General features: G+C 48.3%; 1 protein-coding gene across 1 annotated transcript in view; it reads left to right on the forward strand.

Moving 5' to 3' along the window:
* RIOK1 (RIO kinase 1) overlaps positions 1 to 19,653 on the forward strand; it is an 862,653-nt gene that overhangs the window by 826,114 nt on the left and 16,886 nt on the right. The window contains exon 16 of the mRNA XM_069613474.1: positions 19,197 to 19,355. Coding sequence (XP_069469575.1) covers positions 19,197 to 19,355 — 159 coding nt within the window. The remainder of the gene's footprint in view (positions 1 to 19,196; positions 19,356 to 19,653) is intronic.

The raw sequence follows: 19,653 nt of genomic DNA on the forward strand, positions 1-19,653 counted from the left end.
ACTTGGCTTTTAAACTGGTCAATTCAGGAGTCGCGAAGGATGTGATGGCATTATAAAGAATGGATGTGCATTTGGAGGGGATATATTCAGGGAAAATGTTACGTTCTATAGGTGAGTACTCCGGGATGTTGCCTTCTGTTGCTATGTGGACTCTTAGGGCGTGGGACATTTGCATATGATGGTATCTCTCGGTGTCCGGGAGCCGAAACCTGTGTTGTAGGTCTGCAAACGGGGCAAGATTACCATCTTTCAGGACATCCCCCACTTTCTGAATCCCAGCTCTTACCCAGCATGGCCAAGGTTCGAACCTCGCAATTTCTCTCAGGTTGGCGTTTCGCCATAGGGGCTGCACCGCTGATATCTTGTTCCCGCATCCCACAAACTTGTGTACTTTCCTCCAAGTAGTGGTAATCTGTGCCCTTGTTGTTAGTGGGGAGGGTCTAGGGGGGGCTTGGTACAATAACTGTATTGGATCGGTGTCATGCATGGCTGCCACATCGGCTTTGATATGGGGTAGTTCCCGGTCCCCGTGTAGTAGGTCATTGATCACCACCAGTTGTGAGGCCCAATAGTAGGTCTGAAGGCGGGGCACTCCGATCCCACCCTCCAGACCGACCTCTGAAGTGTGGCCAGGGCTATGCGCGCCTGTCCTCCGCCCCACAAGAGCTCCCTAAGGAGGGTTTCCACCCGGCCAGATTCAGCCCCAGGATCTGCAAAGGGGTGTTTTGAAGGACGTAGAGGAATCGCGGGAGAGCCAACATTTTAAAAAGAGCGGCTCTACCCATGAGGGTCAGGGGGAGAAGCTACCAATGTTGTACGTCGTTAGAGAATCGGTCCAGGATTGGTTTGAGATTGTGCCTACTATAACTAGTTAGGTCCGTTATTATCCAGATCCCAAGGTATCGGAAGCCAAGTTGTTCTATTTGGTATGGGCATTCCCGTGGGTCGGGCTGTCCCCCTCCCTTCACCGGGAAGAAAACAGATTTCTTCCAGTTGATCCTTAGACCGCTAAATTCCCCGTACTGGACAAGGATCTGGGTCACTATGGGGCAGGTTCGGGTAGGCTCTCCCAGGTATATCAGGAGGTCGTCCGCGTATAGGGATATCCGGTCTTCGTGACCCTCTGGCCATTTGAATCCCATCCAGGATGTGCTCTGGTGAAGCCATATGGCCAATGGCTCTATCGCCAGAGCGAAGAGAAGGGGGGAGAGGGGGCACCCCTGCCGTGTACCCCTGCCCAATCGGAAGGAGCGAGAGGTCCACCCATTCACCTTGACTTCCGCCCAGATGTTTGTGTACAGCAGCTTCACCCATCCCAGGAACCCCTCCCGAAAGCCCATACGTGCCATGATCTCCCAGAGGCCATCCCATCGGACCGAGTCGAAAGCCTTCTCGAAGTCGATTGCTAGAAGGGCAAGCGGATTGTCAACGGTAGGAGCCCTCTCTAACGCTAAGTGAAGTCGGCGCAAATTCATCCAGGTCGATTTGTGTGGCATAAAGCCACATTGGTCCGGGTGTATTAGGGTATCAGCCACCGGTTGTAACCTGTTGGCCAGGACCTTGGCGAGGACCTTAGCCTCGCCATTGATTAACGAGATTGGCCTATAGGAGGCACACACTGCTCCTGGGGCTTGTCAGGTTTAGGGATGACTACAATGGTAGCCTTACACAGGTCTTGCGGGAGAGCGCCTTGTTCCCGGGCCGTCAATAACCTTTTATGGAGGGAAGATGCTATGTTGTCCCCCCCCCCCAGCTTCTGCCATGTTTCAACTGGGAACCCATTCGGGCCTGGTGTTTTCCCGGTCTGTAGTTGGGCTAGTGCTTCAGCCACCTCGGTCTCTGAGAGATCAGTTCAGTGAGGTGGTCAACAAGCTTGGGGAAACCCAGATAGTAAGTGTTTAGTCTCCATGTCCTAGGGGGGAAGCGCCTTGTGCGCAAATCTTCACAAGTAGAGGCGAATGGTCCGATATGCCCCGGGGAAGGAAATCCGCCGCCAGTGCCCTATAAAGATCCGTGTGTGGGACAAAAAGATTGTCGATCCTGGAAAGGGAGCCGTGGGCACCAGAGTGGAAGGAGTACCCCCTAGCGTCCAGGTGTAACTCTCGCCATACATCACCCAAACCCAAGGCGGACGCAAAGTTAGACAGTTTCGTGGGGGTGTCCGGATTGCGTTGTCTGAGATGTGTACGGTCAGTGGAGTTGCACATGACAGCATTAAAGTCTCCCCCCAGAAACAACTTATCAGGTTGGTGTTTACCTATGAGGGCAGTCAATTCGTCCAGTAGCTCCTGCCCCAGTCCGGGCGGGGAGTACACCGAGACGAAGGCGACCTTCTCATTCCAAAGCGTACCAAGGATCAGCACGTAACAGCCCCGCGGGTCTTGTTCCGAGCATTGGAGGGTGAAAGGGGCACGTTTGTGTATGAGAATGAGAGTACCCCTGGATCCCATCGTGTACCCCGCATGGAAGGCAGCTCTGTAGTTTGTGCGTTGGAAATAAGAACAATTCAAGTCCGCTAGGTGTGTTTCGGATAGCAGGACCACGTCGGGGGAGTGTCTACTGAGTATTTGCTTAATCAAGCGCCTCTTGATCGCAGAGCCCATCCCGTTTACATTCCAGGTGAGCACCTTGAGAGACTTGGGACGTTCAGTCGGGGTCGACTGGGGTTGTGAGGGTGCCATCCAGAGATTGGGGTAAATGGTTGGGCAGGTGTTTTACGAGGAGGGTGTCTCCGTCAATGGTGATGTATTGCGGTGTGTGTCTGGAATGCTGAGTATTGTGCTGCCCGGACCATCTGTAGCCTCGTCTTACTATGAACCTCAACATACCTCGGAGCCCGCGGTGACGCGTTGCTCCTAGGGTAACAAAGAACTCATTAAAACTTTCCCTTCCCTCCCCCTCCCCATACTCCACCCCAACACGAAGTACCTGTAGCCCCAACATCGTTGACCCTCAACAACTGTAAGGTGTCAGCCTTACAAACCCTTGTTCACATTAAAACAAAGAGATTAGAAATTGGAGGGGGGGGGGCCTGTTGCCTTTACCAGGTGCGATGGAGATATGCCCCTGCAAGCCACATTATTAATGACATAGACGACTTACAATAGCTTTATGGCACACCCCCGCACCTTCTGTAGCATCAGTTTGGTCGTGCCCCCGCTCGTGGGACCAGACCCATCCGCAAGAAACAGCCATGTTCAATCTCCAGCCCCCGCCGGTTGGTTCAGGGAGGGTGGCTGGTCCGGCTCCAGAGGGCGGTCTGGTGGTGGTCTAGGATTTCTGTCCCTGTTGGTTCGAGGTGCCGACCAGTCCCCCTCAATGTGTTGCTCTGCCCATCTCCAGGCCTCCTTTGCGTCGTTGAAGTGGACCGTTGTGCCCTTATGATATATTTTCAGCTGGGCCGGGAAGAGCAGGCCGTACTTGACTCCCATCGCTTGCAGCTGTCTTTTAAGCTTTTCAAAGGATTGCCTTGCCTTCTGGACCTCCCGCGTATAGTCCGGGAAGAAGGCTATCTTGGACCCATTAAAGGTGGTCGTGCCCTTGGTTCGTGCAAGGTGCAGCAGCGTGTCTCGGTCCCGATAGTTTAATAGCCTTGCTATCACCGTTCGCGGCGGAGCACCAGGCACTGGTCTGCCAGTGGGCATTCGGTGTGCCCTCTCTATAGAGAAGAATTTGGAAAAGGATCGCTGGTCAAAGAGGTCCATCAGCCACTGCTCCAAGAAAAGCTCCATACAGGGGCCTTCGGCCTTCTCAGGGACACCGAGAATTTGAATGTTATTGCGCCTGGACCTGCCCTCCCCTTCCTCGACTCTGGCTTCCAGAGTTTTAAGTTTGGCGGAGACTCCTTGAAGTTGTTGTTGCACTACGTGAAGCCCGTCCTCCGTATCGGAAATACGCTGTTCCGCCTCACCTGTTCGTGCCGACAATTTCTGCAGGTCGTGTCGGAGGAGGGACACATCCAGGCTAATTCCGTCCATCTTCTGCTCCATCGATGAGCGGGAATCCGCTATAGCTGCCATGACGTCTCTTAGGGAGAGCCCAGATGCAGAGTCCACTTCTACCGACGGCAACGGTTGAGAATCAGGAGATTGCGATGGAGGAATCGTGTACTGGTCGATTCTGTTTTGCATGGTGGGCCTTCTAGTTTTGTCCTTCCCCATGGCCGCTGCCGGGCCCCTCGGGCGCCTTCTTGTGTCTTGGGTACGGTCCTGTTACACACTGACCCAGCCTCACCAGGGTATCGTACAGGTCGGTAAACGTTGCCCACGCCCTGTGGGTTTAGGCACCCCCCCAGACGGTGGGGAAAAGGAGGGCACAGAGCCGGATGATCAACCCGTGTTAGTGGGTGTGTAGACCCAGCCACAGACGTTGGGGATTTTTTGCTGTAATGCGCCGGGGGTGCTCGCGCACCGTCGGAGACAGCGCGCCCGCGTGCCACCAAGTCCTCTTTTTGGAGCCCCAGTGCCCGCACCACCAAGGGCAGGGGAGACCCGGGTGGCCTCGCTCCCTTCAGTCGTTCCAGACAGCGGCGGGCCTCCCCAGCCGCTCTAGGTGCAGCGGCAGACTCAAGCCAGCCCTCTGCCTCCTCGACACAAGCGATAGTCAGGGTGGAGAAAAAAAAGGCGGGCGCCGGTGCTTCTCCAGGCGTTGTACAGTGACACGCACCAGGGCCGCTTCTCCCCTTAACGTTATCACCAGTATGGCGGAGTATCTGTAGTGGAGAGGGGGGGTGGGGAAGCCCCGGAGGTATAAGCTCCACCGCTAGTTGCACTTTCAGTGGTCCAGCAGCCCCCAAAGTGATCACTCGCGGGCGGGCCAAGGTGAGGCTGGGTCCCAGGGATCCCAGCTCCGGGTTTGGTGCTCAGCAGCAGGCACTCACCGCCTCCGCAGCACCCGGGTCTCCGCAGCGGCACTCTGTTGTTCACGCCTGTCCCTCCTCTTCCGGGCGGAGCGGGGCGGGCGGTTCCTCCTCTCAGATTCCCCCAGAGCCTTGCCTGCGCTCACGGCTCCCACCAGTACACCGGAGCTCCGTCCCCGTTGCGGTCACCGCTGGATGTGTGGATGCTCCGCTCCCCGCTCAGAGCGCGCCCAGTGCTCCGGCGGCCATCTTGGTTCGCCCTCGAACCGCACCGGCGTCTCTTTCCCTCGCTCCTGCTCCTGCAGCCCCTGCGCGTTTCGGGCTGGAATTCGCCCCAGATGTGCCCTCGGGTATCAGGCACCAGGGATTTTGCTTTGGGGGTCACCAGATATTTTCAAGTGGTCATCTGTAGCAGGATGTTAGGCCGTGGCAGCGGGAGCTCCAAAGGCACACGTCTACTGCATCGCGCAGTTGGCCACTCAAACTATGTGATTTGATTAGTGCCCCCCCCCATTATTCAAACCATCTACATTGAAGGGCTTCAGATTAGCTCTGTTTCATGATTGGTTACCTGTGAGTCCCTCCTGATCGTCCACTACCAGTTCTGGTGAAGAGTTAAATGCCAACTTTGAATTTGTTTGGGGCCCAAAGTGTGTGGTAGTGCGGTTCCTTATTCTGACTGACCCTTCGAGCTTGCCTCCTGGAGCCCTGCCACTCCTTGCTCTCATTCCGGTTAAATTTCCATGCTTGTTTATAGAAGATCCATGGATGTCTTGAGTCTACAGTTAGCCTCTAGTCTCTCCCCTTCCTGTATCGTGACTTCTCTATGGGTCAATTCCTCAGGGCAACTTCCTTCAGAGGAATATTATACCATTTAAAAAAAAATCTGTTAACATTTTAAAACAGGACAAAAATAACATAGCCCTCACCACCATCACATTTCCCCGCCCTGATCCCTCCCGGTCCTTGCAGAAATAGTCAAAATATTATACACATGACTGCTTGTACCATTCTCGTTCTCATTTAACCTTTCCTGGCTGGTGGTAGATGTACTCTGCGATCTGTAGTCTGCCCAGTCCGCCTTTGCCCCAATGCTGTCATGTTGGGTTACACTGCATCTTCTAAAGAGTAATGGGTTTATGGGACCCACTCTCGTCTACCCTTGGGGAGGCACATCGGTTAGTGGCCGAACCAGCGCCATCCCTAGCAGCCTGCTACCTTCACTTGTTCACATAAGGAGTTCTGGGACCTCACTACAAGGGACTAGACCCACTCATTGCAAAGCATTCACAAATGCCACAGTGCACCCCCATGCCACTTGGCTTTCACAATCAGTGTGGAAAAATCTATTCTTGCCCAACACAGAACCAGATATTCCTGGCAGACATCTTGATCTCCCAGTGGGCATTGGCATTTTCTTCACAGGAGATGTTAGCAGCCTTTGTGGCAGTAGCCCCCTTTACCAGAAAACACAGTACCTGACAGTGAGACATGTGTTTAGTTTGGCAGCATTGATTCAGATTGGGCCAGATGTAAGATTACTGATGTGGCCCATGCAAGAATGACTATGTGGACAATAGTCAAAAGCGAACTTGGACTGGAAAGATATAGTGGTTGGAAGATCAGCCATCATTCACTTGCTAAAACGGTGTAACAAAGAGACCCTCTTCAGAGGAGACCCTTTCACAGTCTACATTGCTTACGTGACCATAATGACAAGACACATTGCTCTCAGGATGGGAGAGCACATCTCCTCACTGGCAGTCCAGAGCAATTGGTCACAGCAGCAACAGACACAGCAAGTCAGTTCCTTATAGCAAATGGCACGTGCCGTGTATTAGGGAGACATTTGCACTATCCTCGGTGAGGACTGTATAATCATCTACATTAATGGTAAAATAGGGTGTCACAGAAAGGGGAGCCTTTTGCGGGATTCCTACAAGAAGCTTGCCAATGTGCATGAAGAAAGGGAGCCATGCCCAACCTGCAAAGGAAGGCGAACGGCTAACGACAGGCCATCTTGAACAGGACTTAAAGCAAAAAGGGAGCCATTTTGAGCATATGGTCACCTCTAGTGCATTATCGTCGCAGCTGTGTAAGCAGTCCAGGGCAATGCATCCAAAAAAGTAAGGATTGCCACCAGCCCGTTCAGAGGATGCCTGAAAAGTAGCAATATTCGTATTTGGGACAAACACAAGGGGACACAGTGTTCCCACAGCACTCCATTGAAGATTACTTTTGCTGCAAACAGAACAGCACAAAGGTAATAAAAGGGAGATGACTACCCCTACACTGGTGGGTCTAGCACTCGCCAGTGGACCTAAAATGACATTGCAAAAAGGAACCTAGGGGTCCTGGGCAGCATGCCAAATTAGATGGGGGGGGTGCTGGCATTGAAAAGCCTTGAGCCAAAACTAAGGGGAGGGATCTCACCCACACCGGAATCTTATAAGAAGGGTCCAGTGATCCCAGAAGAAAAGTAAATGCAGGTGGTGAGTGAGATCAAAAAGTCTCTCTTGCCTTCAGAGTCAATTAAAAAGTCTGAGTGAGTCCAGCAGTAGTGCTGGGAGGCTCAGAAAAGAAAGGGTAATATTTACAACAAGAAAATCTTGCTTAAAGCAAAGGGACAGTTAAAGCCTTACTCACTCTTTATTCTCAAATGCAAGCCACATACCTAGTGGCAGGCAGAATACATATTGACTTCCTGAGGTATGTTTAAAAAAGACTTGTAGGCAATATTATACATAGTAATGATTATCAGTCAGGATCCAAGGGTATCATACAGAACGAAGTGCAGGTTTCCTACTGCATTCTAAAAAAAAGTATTCTACATACTAATAAGACTACCTGGAGCTGATCCTCCTGAAGGTCTCTCTGACTGGGGAGCACCTGTTCCAGATGATTCCTCCCCTTGATTTGGCGTAAACAGTTGGAGAATCCCCCTCAACACTTTTTTGTGCTCTGCTTGTGCTCATGGACTGAGTGATCCCCTGGCACAGAGATGTGAGACCCTGCCATGATACTGGAGACTGGGTGGCATTGCCGCTGCTGATCTTAGCTGTGGTTCCATCCTGGACACATCAGGCAAGACTTGCAGAGCATCCTTCCACCAAGGGATCTTCCTTTGTCTTCCTGTAGTGTAACAGTCTAATTTTTTGCTTATTTTTCTGATGCTCCTAACCATTTCTCCAAGCGACTCCCGGAGCATGCTGGGAACTTGGCTCTTTTCTGTATGTGGCCTTGTCATGACCTCAGTGGGCCCAAAAGAGTGGGTGCACAAGTTGTAGCCATATTGGTTCTAAGGAAGCCTTTTTCTTCCCTGTACCTTGTGTCTTTCTGCGATTGGCTGGAGACAAAGAATGATATTGTAGGGTAATTGCTCATGCAAGTGGTGCTCAGGACCTCACAAAGGGACTTAAGTGGGTGGTGTGCTTGCGGGTGGGGGTTGCCAGAGATTCTCTTGTGTTTGCCCGGGATGAGGTCCGCAAACAATTGTGTGGTTGCGAACACTGATTGGCTGGACACCAAAACTTTGAATCGTGTATGAGTGTGTGACTGAAGGTTAGGGTCAGGACTTACCCACAATATCAGCATTTAGGATGGTACTCCGAACCAGTAGTTTGTCATTTTATCCCTGAAAATCCAACCCAGAAGGCTGACTTGCTCAAGCATGAAGGAAGCTTGCATCAGCATCTCTTGGACTATAAAAAACAAGATGGAGAAGCTCTGCCTCTCGCATGACCAGATGGAGAAGTGTACAGTGCTCCTTACACTTGACCCAGAGAGACCATCAGGATCCAATGTTCTGAAGGTGGTTCTGTACTCCTCCAACTTCCAGTACTTGCTGGGTCTATTGTCCCTGGAATCGAAACACTATATCATTTTGGTGTCCCAGGATGGCTGTCGCTGCTGTTGGGCTTTTCAGTCGCTAATTGTGCTATGTAGCAGGTCCCTGATTCCGTCCTCCCAGCATGGAGACTTCCATTGTTGTGTCCTGCTGCACTTCCTTGTAACTTGGTAGGGTCCCCATGTTGTCCTCTCCCAACTGTAAGGTCCTTGGCCCTAACTGAATTTATTTTTCTGCTCATCTGGCTCCAAAGTCCTTCAATGCTGGCCTTGCCCATACAGGAAAAAACAGAAACATCTCATGCTGATTTAACAAGCACCCCTCTCTGCAATGTTGAAGTCTGTGCTACCCAAAGGTCATTTTATCTCCAAGAGCTCTTATTAGGGTTCCCTTACTCACCTAGGAGTTTTATTTCAGTCCTTTGGGGCCCATTGTCTTCGGTTGCAGACCTACCTCATCTATGCAGAAACCACGACCTTACCAACTGCTGCTGTCAGGGCTTCTCTTCAACCTCAAGATTGGAGTGCTGCGTCTTCCGGGTCAGTGAGGTAAAATCATCATTTTTAAGGTCATCTCTAGGCTGCCCCATTTTATGGGGCCCCATGTGCAGACCTTTTTCTTACCTCTATTGCCTTAGTGTGTCTTCTCTTTCTATCGGCATTTGAATAACATTGTGTTTATGGGGAAAACTAATTCAATGGGGCTGAGAGCCCCAGCAAATGTCGAGTTGGTTTTTGTGGAATTATGTACATTCATATAACTGTGTGGTCACATTTTCTGTTGTATATCATTCTGAAAGGTTACTCCTAATTGCCTGTAATATTTTGTAGGTATTACTTTGCTCAACTTTACTATAACAAATACATTTTACAGAGATACTGGAGAGACATTTTCTTTCTATGTATTTATTACAAGTGTTTATGGTACCTGTAAACCATCTCCCACCTTTTAAATAGTTGCCTTGTTGCTCCGCCTTTCTTATCTTTTCTATCTTATAAACAGTAATCCTAACTAAGCAGAAAAGCCCAGTAAACCAGGATAGGTTGATATATTGGGGGTTCTTGAAGTAAGACCTAAGAAATAACTTCTTAATGTTCTTACCTTAGTCTAAATTGACCTGTTGCAAAGGGTCCGCGTTGTGGCCCATCGCTGTTGATCCTGTAATCAACCGATTTGAGGGTAGTATCTTGGGGATCCTCTGACCTCATTTCCAACGCTGATTCCCATCCTTCCGATGTCATAGAAGCTGCACACAGTCTACCTTTACCATGATCATCAGAAGTGTGACACTGGTTCCAACGCAAGCACCCCAGTCTCCTTGGACTCTCCCAGCACACTCTAGCAGTCTGATTAACTTATTGGTTGTCTTCTGCCTCCGAATCTGTTGCTGGTGGTCTTCTTATTGACTTGGGGGGGTTTCTCGTGCTGACTTTTCTCCCAGTTACCGCCACTGTAATTCTGCCAGTTCTGCCATCAAAATCTTGTATGTTGAAGGATGCATCAAAAAAGGCTACTTTTTATAGGCTGTTTTGGAGTGGCCTTCAACGAGCAGGAAAGACTGATTTTGGAGGTTTTACCCCCCAAACCTCTGCAGAGGAACCACTCCTCCACCTGCCCCTCATCTCCCATCCCCACTTTTCTCCTGCGTTGGTGTGGGTGGGGGGTTCCAACCCCTCTTTCCCTCCCCCTCCAAACTTTGACCCCCACCCCTCGAAACACACACTAACTCATAAACATACATACACACACACACACCTCCACAATCATAGTGCCCTATCCCTCCTCCCCTCAAATATACCCAAAATAGACTTTTTTACATCCATACACACATCCTGCCACAAACACTGCCCCGCCCCCAACAGTTACACACTTACCTGCTCTCCACGTCTTCCTTCTTCCAGGCACCTGATGAAGTGCTTGTCAGTCCCTGTATGCATTCCTATGCAGCGTGGGGCAGAGCTCGATCTCAGTTGCCCGGAAAAATGGGACCGATGGTATGTGGTATTCTTTGCCCACGATCAATAGATAGCAGGCAAAAGACTGCCCTTTGACTCTGTCTGCAACCAACTGCTACTGTCTCCTCTGGGGTCTTCCTTCTAAAGTCTTGTGGTCCTGAAATCTTGGTCTGAATCTCATCACTGGGGGAAACAGTGGTTTCTCAATAGTCGCCAGCCTGAAGATTGTCTTCCTCACAACTGTCCTGTGAACCTGTTCACCTTTAACCTACTCTTGCCTATACCTGTGAGCAGCAGATGGACATTGTCCCATGTATCTACGGACAAAACTTCCTAACTCTATACAACTGTGACAATGTTGTCATATAGGTGATAGCATTGAATGACCAGACCCGACAAGTAATTTGAGGCTCATTAAAAATGTATTAGTGGACCTGTACAATGTGGGACAAAATAATAAATGCAGATGGATGAATGTGCAACTAAATTGTCAGGATCACCCAAAGGTTTCTGAGCAATAGTTCAGGCAAACTATAAGATCAAGGAAAACGGAAAATCAAGTCTCTACCAGTCTCTCTGGTTACTGTGATGTCTGGACCTCCCCTCTATTCACAAAGCCAGGCTTAAGTTGTTCCTGTACCCTTTTTCTGTGTTGTCTTCTGAGTCTCACTTGCTCTTTTTTGTTCTCTCTCTATCTCTTGTCCTCTGTCTTGCTCCCTCTCTGTTGCTCTTTGGATTGTTTTATAATGCCCTAGTCTCCGGGTCTCTGATAATTACCTCCTTGCAGACTCTTCAGGCTCTCTGCAGTGGGTGTGAGCCAAAAGAGGATGGTAGGAATGAGAGTATGGCCAACTACACTCCTCCTGCTAATCTGATAGTTTATCCAGACCCCTACAAACAGCCCTCTATGCCTTCTGCCCTCCTGGCCCATCTTTTGCTTCTTGGTCTTTTCCCTTACTCGTCCCACTTCCCTTATCAATGTCTCACAAAGATCCTTTTCCTGTTAATCTATTATCGCCTCCTTCTCCCCCACTCATTTGAGATTACACTCTCTACTCCTCCTTCTCTTTGGGTTGCTGTCCCTACCCAACACACTAGCAAACAAAATGTCTGTGCTTCAACCTCCACCTGGTATTCTTCTCTTCCTGCCTTCTTCCCGACGTTCTACCTTTTTCCTTGTTTTTCTATCTCCCTTCAAACTCCTGTGCCCCCTCTGGATTCCTTACTTCCTCTTTCTGATTTACTTTCAATGTGGTTGGTCACCTCCTCTCTCCAGGCCTCCAGCTAACATCTTCGCTTTCCATCTCCTACAATGTTACAGCTCTTCATGCCAACTCCTGAGCTCTAACATCTCCCAATAGAGAGAGAGAGAGAGAGAGAGAGAGAAAGAGAGGGAGAGCGAGATTGTGCGTGTGTGTGTGTGTGTGTTGTGTGTGTGTTGTGTGTGTGTGTGTGCGCCTTCTGAACCTTATTACCACCCTTCTCTCCTCCTAAGAGTGATGTCAGACTGTACAGTCACTTCTACCCTTGTGAGAATCATGGAATAACTCAAGGAAAGCTCTGCAATACAGCACATTTGATCTTCCTAAACTCTCACCAGAGGACTTTTGGAAAATCCCCTGCTAACATGCTGACTCTGTCAAACTTTGACAAGCTCACTTATTGTTGACTTAATCCTATTGGATGGCATTGGGTTTTGCCTCCGTTAAAAAAAAAGTGTTTCTATAACATTGGAGATTGTGCTCATTCTGAATCCTGAAGATTTACAAACCTCTGCACAAGTCACTACCCTAAAAATTCTATTCCTAATAAGATACTGTGAGTAAGCTGACCGTATTCTCCCACCTACCTCCTCTGGATCTTCCATTCAGGTGGCCAGAGAAGGGCCATTGCTTTTGGATCTCGTCCCTCGGGGCGGACAAGCGAGTGAGGATCACCTGAGTGGAGGGTCACGAGGGATTGGGAGGAGGATACCCAAGGGCAAGACATGGAATTCCCCCAGTCCCAGTAATACCTCAACCCACTCTCCCTCAACCTTCATGGGGTACTTTCAATCTCAACCCATCTCCCCCTCCCCATTTCCAACAAATACTGAGACGAGGAGGAGGCAATTAAGAGCAGTTAAGATTAACCTTAGAAACAACATGGGGAAAGTAAGGGAAACCGACTATAGAAAGAATTTAAACTGTCCCACTGATAGTCAGGTAGAGTAAGGAATTTACTAATTATCACTCACACCTGACTCCACTTGACTGTTTTCACAACTGTAAAAGGTGTGGTCTGTTTCAAGAGTGAGCGAGCTGGGGATGCTATCTGGACCAGAGAAGCCAAGGAGCAGCGACTGACAGGTTCTGAGGGCTTGAGGAGGATGGCCTGCCGATACGCTGGCCCGGTGTCTGTGAGGGGCTGCAGCGTGGCAAAGGGTGGGTGGTGAGACCCTGACCTCATCCCTGTGTATTCTGAAGGGACCTGCACGCAACGCTGTCCTGTGTGTTTTGTGAAAGCCGTGAGAAAAAAACTCTGGAGTGTGTGTGTGTGTGTGACTGTAGCGGAGCAGGAGAAAGGCACAGAATAGAAAGCGGTATGGAGCGAAAAACAAGTGTAAGAAACCTGAGGGTATTCTCTTAGCTAAACCCCGAGAATCCCTTCTTCAGGTGGCTAGGGAAGGGCTGGCACTCTCAGATCACAACCCTGGGGGTGGATGAGCGAAGGAGGATCACCTCGGTAGGGGAACCCAGGGTTATGTCCCAGGTGAGATGCGGTATTACACCATTGAAGAGGACGAGGAGGACGAAGTCCTTGAGGCCTTTATAGGCTATTCCAAATTAACCTCCCTTCCCCACAGTCATTCTCCCTTAGCAAAATCCAACAACCCCTCCCTGTCTGTGAAACCAATTGGGAACCCAAACGGCGTTACCTTGGGTAGCTACATCTCCCAGAGTCCATTTTTTCTGGTTACCTACCCGAGTACTCCCAGTCATTTTTCTCCCCGTCCCTCTGATTATCATTTTCCAAACTCCCAGTCGACTGTGACAAACACTATAGTTCCACAATCCCTCCTACTCATGCCACAAACCTACATAACTCTACCCCCTGCCCCCCTTTTCTGACACAAACATTTTCTCACACCGTGAATGACAACAAACTAATACCATAGCCGTTTACCTGACATGTCCCAACTCAAAGGTCAGGCAGTCAAGCAATTGCCAATGATTATACACACCTGGCTGCCCTTTCCTTTGCCCACAAGGATAAAAGGTGCAGCACAAGAGCACACTGTAAGCAAGGACCATCGCATGAGGAAGCAGCTATTCCAGGACGGCAGTACAAATGGAGAAGAAAGGCGGCGAGACCTGAAAGGATGACAAGGAGGGAAGTGCCCATGGCCTTTCCAAACCAGACCCGCAAAGCCTTCATCTCCATTGTCTCAGGAGGATAGCTCAGGGGCAAAGCGATTGCCTTGGAAGCAAGACAATCCGGACAGGTGCGATCCCCGGGTCCGCGCTTAGAAACCTCCGGGTATTAAGCACGTTATAAATAACCAATCAATCCATGAAAGGAATTATAAGACCGGGAACGACAGCTGGCGTGTGGTATAAGAGATGTCAATGGTGCACAAGGCCCTCCCGCACTGATAGCCAAGGTAGGGGGACATGCCTGCTGCCGTGGTATCGTCCTTGACTCCAAAGACAAGAAACGGCAATGAGTTCAACACAGCCATTGAGCCGGGGAGAGCTGATAGTAAGCCGGACTGTGTTAAGCCGAAGGTTGCAATCGGCAACATTATATGAACTCGAGGAACTTGTGAACAAAGAACTTGTGTGTATTTGAGTTTGAAAGAAATACAAGTGAAGGACCAGCGCAGAGTGGGCAGGCGCCGCAAGAGCGCCCATTCGAAGGATTCTGGCTGTCCCCCTTTGTTAAAACTACAGATACCAAGAGGCCCTAGGAGAGGCCGGTGGAGGTGTCAAAGTGGTCATACAAAAGTCAAGCAAAACCCCTTGTACAGTCAAAAGTCTTTGACACATTAAGGAAATAAAGTGAACTTTGTTACTGGGGCAAATGAGAAGCCTACAGATAAGGGTGACCAGTAACACACCTGAGAACATTGTATTAATGAAATTGTGTGAAGCATGACAGGGGGCTGACACCCGCACTTAGGTAGAAAAAAAGCCTAAGGGGTCTAGAGTAACTTTCTTGTGAACTAAGGCAAGCGTGAATCCGATGGATGGATGCCGAAAGAAAACTAGGGGCAGGGAAACCGTGCTTTCTGATGAATTGTGTTAGAATGTCTATATGAACCCGACAGGGATGCCAAGAGGATAACTAAGGGAAGTGAGTCCTGCATTATGATAAAGCAAAGTGAACTGTGTGTCTGGCAAACGTGAACCCGACTGAGGGATGCCTGCAAAACGGCGTGAAACATAATGCAACCTGAGAACAGTGTGTTGACAAGAGTGAACCCGACAGGGATGTCCACAGTGAATGATTGTTTAAAAAGACATTAAGACTCTTGAATGTTACAAGCTACTGATATTGTGAATGAAAGGTCATAGTGAACCCAACTGAGGGAGACCAACGTTGCAAGATGGATCGCAGCCCGGCTGAGGGGATCCAAGGGGCGAAGAGCAGTCGCCCAATGTGAAAGATTACCAAAGGAACTTTTGTTGGTGTATTGTTTATGGTCCCAGCAGGCCTTCTAAGGCAAGAGACTTTGCAGAAAAGAGACTTGGCCCCAGAAGGTCCTGGTATCGTTGAAAGTAAGTGTAAACCTTGTGCTGGAGAGGCCCAGACGTGTGCTGGGCTCAGGAGTCCCGCCTTGTCCCTTGCTAAAAATGTGGGGAAGAAAGACCCCAGTAATACCATTCATGAACACTTCTTTCTTTTCTTGTGAACATTATCCCACACTATTTTTGTAGCATATCAGTAAGGATTGGCAATAGGTTTCTTAGTACAGGCCCTTTTTTATTTGACTAGACTCCACTTGGACAGTGTTATTATTATTTGATGGTCGTTGCTTGCTCCCATCTTAGATTTAGGTTTAGATTAGGCGTTTTTCTCACCCATTTATACAGTTTAATAAACACCCTTGAACTGTGATCACCTATGTCTATCTTTACTGTTGCCACCATGAGTACTTTACACAAGCGACAGAAGGTAAAAAGCTTTTGAAGCTGAAAGCGATTGGAAAAGAGTGCGAACACGAAACTGAAAAGTCGAAAGTGGATAGTGTATAAAGAAGTGCTGAGAGAGCGGAATTAAAAGGAAAGGTGCAAATGAGCACCAGGAGGACAGAAAGTTGTGGAAACAGGGTGCAAGTAACCCACAATGAAAAGGAGGGTGTAAGTGAGCACCGAAAGGACAAGAGAAGCATGCCAAGAGGCACGGGAAGGAAAAGGGAAAGTGCCAGGGGCACAGAAAAGGTGAAAGCAAGCGAGAGGCAGTACAAGTGTGTACAAGAAAGAAAGAAAAAGACACAAAGGAGAACAAGAATGGGTGCAGGAATCACCTGAAGGTGAAAGGCTTAAGAAGGAAGAGCAAGGAATAAAGAGTGGGGCTACAGATTGGAGTGGTCATGCCTAGGAGGAGTAAAGAACCAGGCAGTTTCAATAGTATCTGTGTGCCACAAATGAAGTGTGCATGAAAGAACTGTGTTTAAAAAGGAAAGGTACATCCTCACAAGTTGAACTTGTATTTGAAACCAAAAAGGTGCCTAAGCTTGGTGAAGGGAACCCAGAGAGAAGTAATGAAAAAAGCAAAGTGCATCGTGACAAAATTGAATTTGTTTTGGAAACTGAAAGGGGCCTGAGCTTGGGGAAGGGAACCCTGAGAGTCCAAACCAAGTTGGAGATTTTTTTTGTAGCGTTGTAAGGATTGGAGCTTGGGGAAGGAAACCATGAGGAGCTTCAAAGAGAACGGTTATATTTCTTTTGTGATGTTTGGAACTTGAACAAGTTGAAACTTGGAGAAGGGAACCTCAAGGAACCCAAAGACATTGAAGGTATTTGATAGTATTGCAAGGGCTTTGTGGAAAAAGGTTTTATGAACAGTCCTGTTTTGATTGAACACATTTGTGTGAAACTGACTAACCTACATCTGGTGATAAGACCACCTGAAACCAACCTTGGTTTCCTATTTTCTGTTGAACCACTATCTTTTTCTTTAAAGAGACTTCCTAACCCATTTTGTCAAAGAGTGAGGACAAGCAGAGGTTTGGACACAGATTTTTACTTTGGACAAGACTTTAGATGGCCCTTAGAAACATCAGTTAAGGGAACCATGGCCAGTGTTATGGCCAGTTAGGCATTACACCAACCCAGGAGATTTAGTAAAAGGTTTTCAAACTAACATCTTTGTTTCTGTCTCTCTCTTGATACTATTCCTGTCTGACAATACCTATCTGTAATATGCTGCAAATATCTCTTGCATACAATCTATATATAATAATATTGTATATTTTGACATCTATTCTGTGTAGACATTCCATCATGTTTGCATACTACTTATCACAGGTTGGACTCAGCAGAACACATACAGGTTGGCATGTTTTAACGCTTTTAGTGGCACTTTGTGGAAAAGGTTTAGGCAAATGCCTATTGGATGGTGAACCACCTCAAAAGGGGAAATTCCAAGACCACGGTGGCAGGGGAAAAGGAAGTGAATCAAAGCCAGTGAAGAGCTTTTGCTCATACATCTAATGGCATGCGTCCAATGTCTGGTCCCTGTTCTCATTCACAAAGTCTTGGGTATCGGCACCTAGCGGAGCGTCCTTCAAATCACTCACTCAGGGAAGTTCTAAGTGCACCAGCACCCTCCTTTCACTTAGGCTTAGCAGAAATTCCAACGTCGAGTAGACTTCTGAGTCTCTGCAGCCTTGATGAACTCATACCGGGGCAAGACCTGTAGTGGTTTCCTTTGGCCCTGTTTTCTTTTAAAGAGGTCTTTACCGAGGGGAGCCCTGTAGCATTTCCCCTCTTGCCCTAGCAGTTGCTTTACTGAGGTAAGTCGTCAAGCTTGTCAGAGGGTTTCTATTGGGTTGGATTTTCATTCCTCCCCATCCAGGTATTTGTCACGGTGCAGTAAATATGCAGTCCCCCGACCCCAATAGCCAAGGTTCTTATCCAAACTTCTTTAGTTGACTCTGGTGGCTTTGCAGCTACAATCATTATCTGCTCTAGACCCCCCAAGCATGCTACTGTCGGGTTTCTTCTGAAGGCCAGCAGGCTTTCCACTCTAGTCTTTCCTATAAGCCTTAGGGTTTCTACAGTTGGGGTTAGTTGGCTTAGCCACCACAGGTTCTGTAACTCTTGTGAAGTATGTCTTGGTCAACTCCTTTTTTATCCTTCTCTTTCCTCTTCCTCCTCTCTGCTGTTGCACCCAGACTCGGGAACGGTGTCCTAACACCCTCACAGTCAAGAGGCCTCTGCCTCTTTTCACACTTAGCTTTTGAGACTAAATGTTCTTATTGGCGAGTCTGTTTCCCATTTGTTTCAAAGGTCAAAATTAGTGTGTGCCTACAATGGCCTTTGCACCCTTGATGGGCAGTTGTTAAAAATCCCCATTGGTGGGTCGCCGGTGTTGGGGACTGACGATGTTTGTCCCCATGTTTTGCGCTCATATTAAACCATTCCTGGGGAAGATTTTCTATGGGTCCGTCCTGCTCTCGTTCTCCACTCCCTCATATGAATACTGTTACAATCCCTCTTCCTCACTCCTCATGCAGATACTTCCTGTTGGGTGGCACAAGGGATCTTTCTTTTCATGGGTACCTGCTGGATACATAACAGGCCATCCGAGGGAAGACTAAACGTTCTTTGGAATCCCATTTACCATTTCCAGTGCTTGCATCACATAGCTGGTTACTTCCCATAGTCCTCATCATTGCTCAGCAATGGGTATTCGCAAGGTGACTTTTTCACATATCCTGTGCCTTTGTTTATGCCCCCCTCTTAAGTGTAACTGCCTTGCCGCAATTACTTCTGAAGGAGTTGGGCATATACAGAGAAGCCCTGTAATCTAGGTGTGGATTGATCTTCCTAAACCCTACTCTTACAGTCTAGAAAAATCCTTCTAATGTTCATTGTGTTGCTGACCTCTTGTGAAACCTCTAGGGAAGTGAGGTCATAAAACCTCAGGGTGCCATCTTAGATTTCATTGCCATTTCTCTCTGGAGCGGTTTAACCAGATGTCATTGTTTTTTGTTCTTTGGGTTTGATGGTTAAAATAAGCTCAGATTAGTCTCATTATGCTAGAGAGGCACACATTCAGGGGGGAAGAGGTGCACCAGGAAAGCCTGGCCTTAAAGGTTCTCAGGAGGATGTTACAGTATTCTAAAGGATGCTTCCTAGTTTTAGACAATTCGCTTCACCAGATCTGGCAAGTAATGTTCCAGCAGAAATGTGGATTTTCTCTAATTACCAAAAGGATTTCATGTTTGTTTCGTAAAGATGGCCTGCCACATTAAACATAGCATTTTCTTAACGATTTAAAAGTACCCCTAAAGTTGTGCATTTTAAAATGTTGTTTTCATCAATAGATACCTTCAATTCTCGAAAGCAAAGGCATACTGGAGGAGGAGTCTGATTCGGATTCAGAAGAAGCAGCCAGCTGTGATGAATCAGGTTCTGGCTCCGATAAGGAGGGGGAACGTGTGCATCCCAAAGATCGTGCCGATGATCCTGAAGGGGACAAAAAGGTAAGTGCTAAAATAAATTGTAGTAAGAAATGTATACACCCATATCCGTGCGCATGTTTAAGTTGTAAGCAACTTGTAATGAGCAGATCTGGCCAACAAAATATTTGTTTGGAATGAACTTAGTTTCTCAGTTATGCTTCACAACATTGATTTTGTTGATTCATTATCAAACGATTTTTATTGGTCATCAGTCTCATTGCCCAAAAAGTCTGTTCATCAATATCATTGCCTAAAAAGCCAGCATATGTTTCAACCCCATCGTGGTCTTTTTCAAGGCTAATATGGCAATTAGAACAGG

This window comes from Ambystoma mexicanum, chromosome 5p (assembly GCF_040938575.1).
Source record: "Ambystoma mexicanum isolate Mex_15411 chromosome 5p, UKY_AmexF1_1, whole genome shotgun sequence".
Taxonomy (NCBI): domain Eukaryota; kingdom Metazoa; phylum Chordata; class Amphibia; order Caudata; family Ambystomatidae; genus Ambystoma; species Ambystoma mexicanum.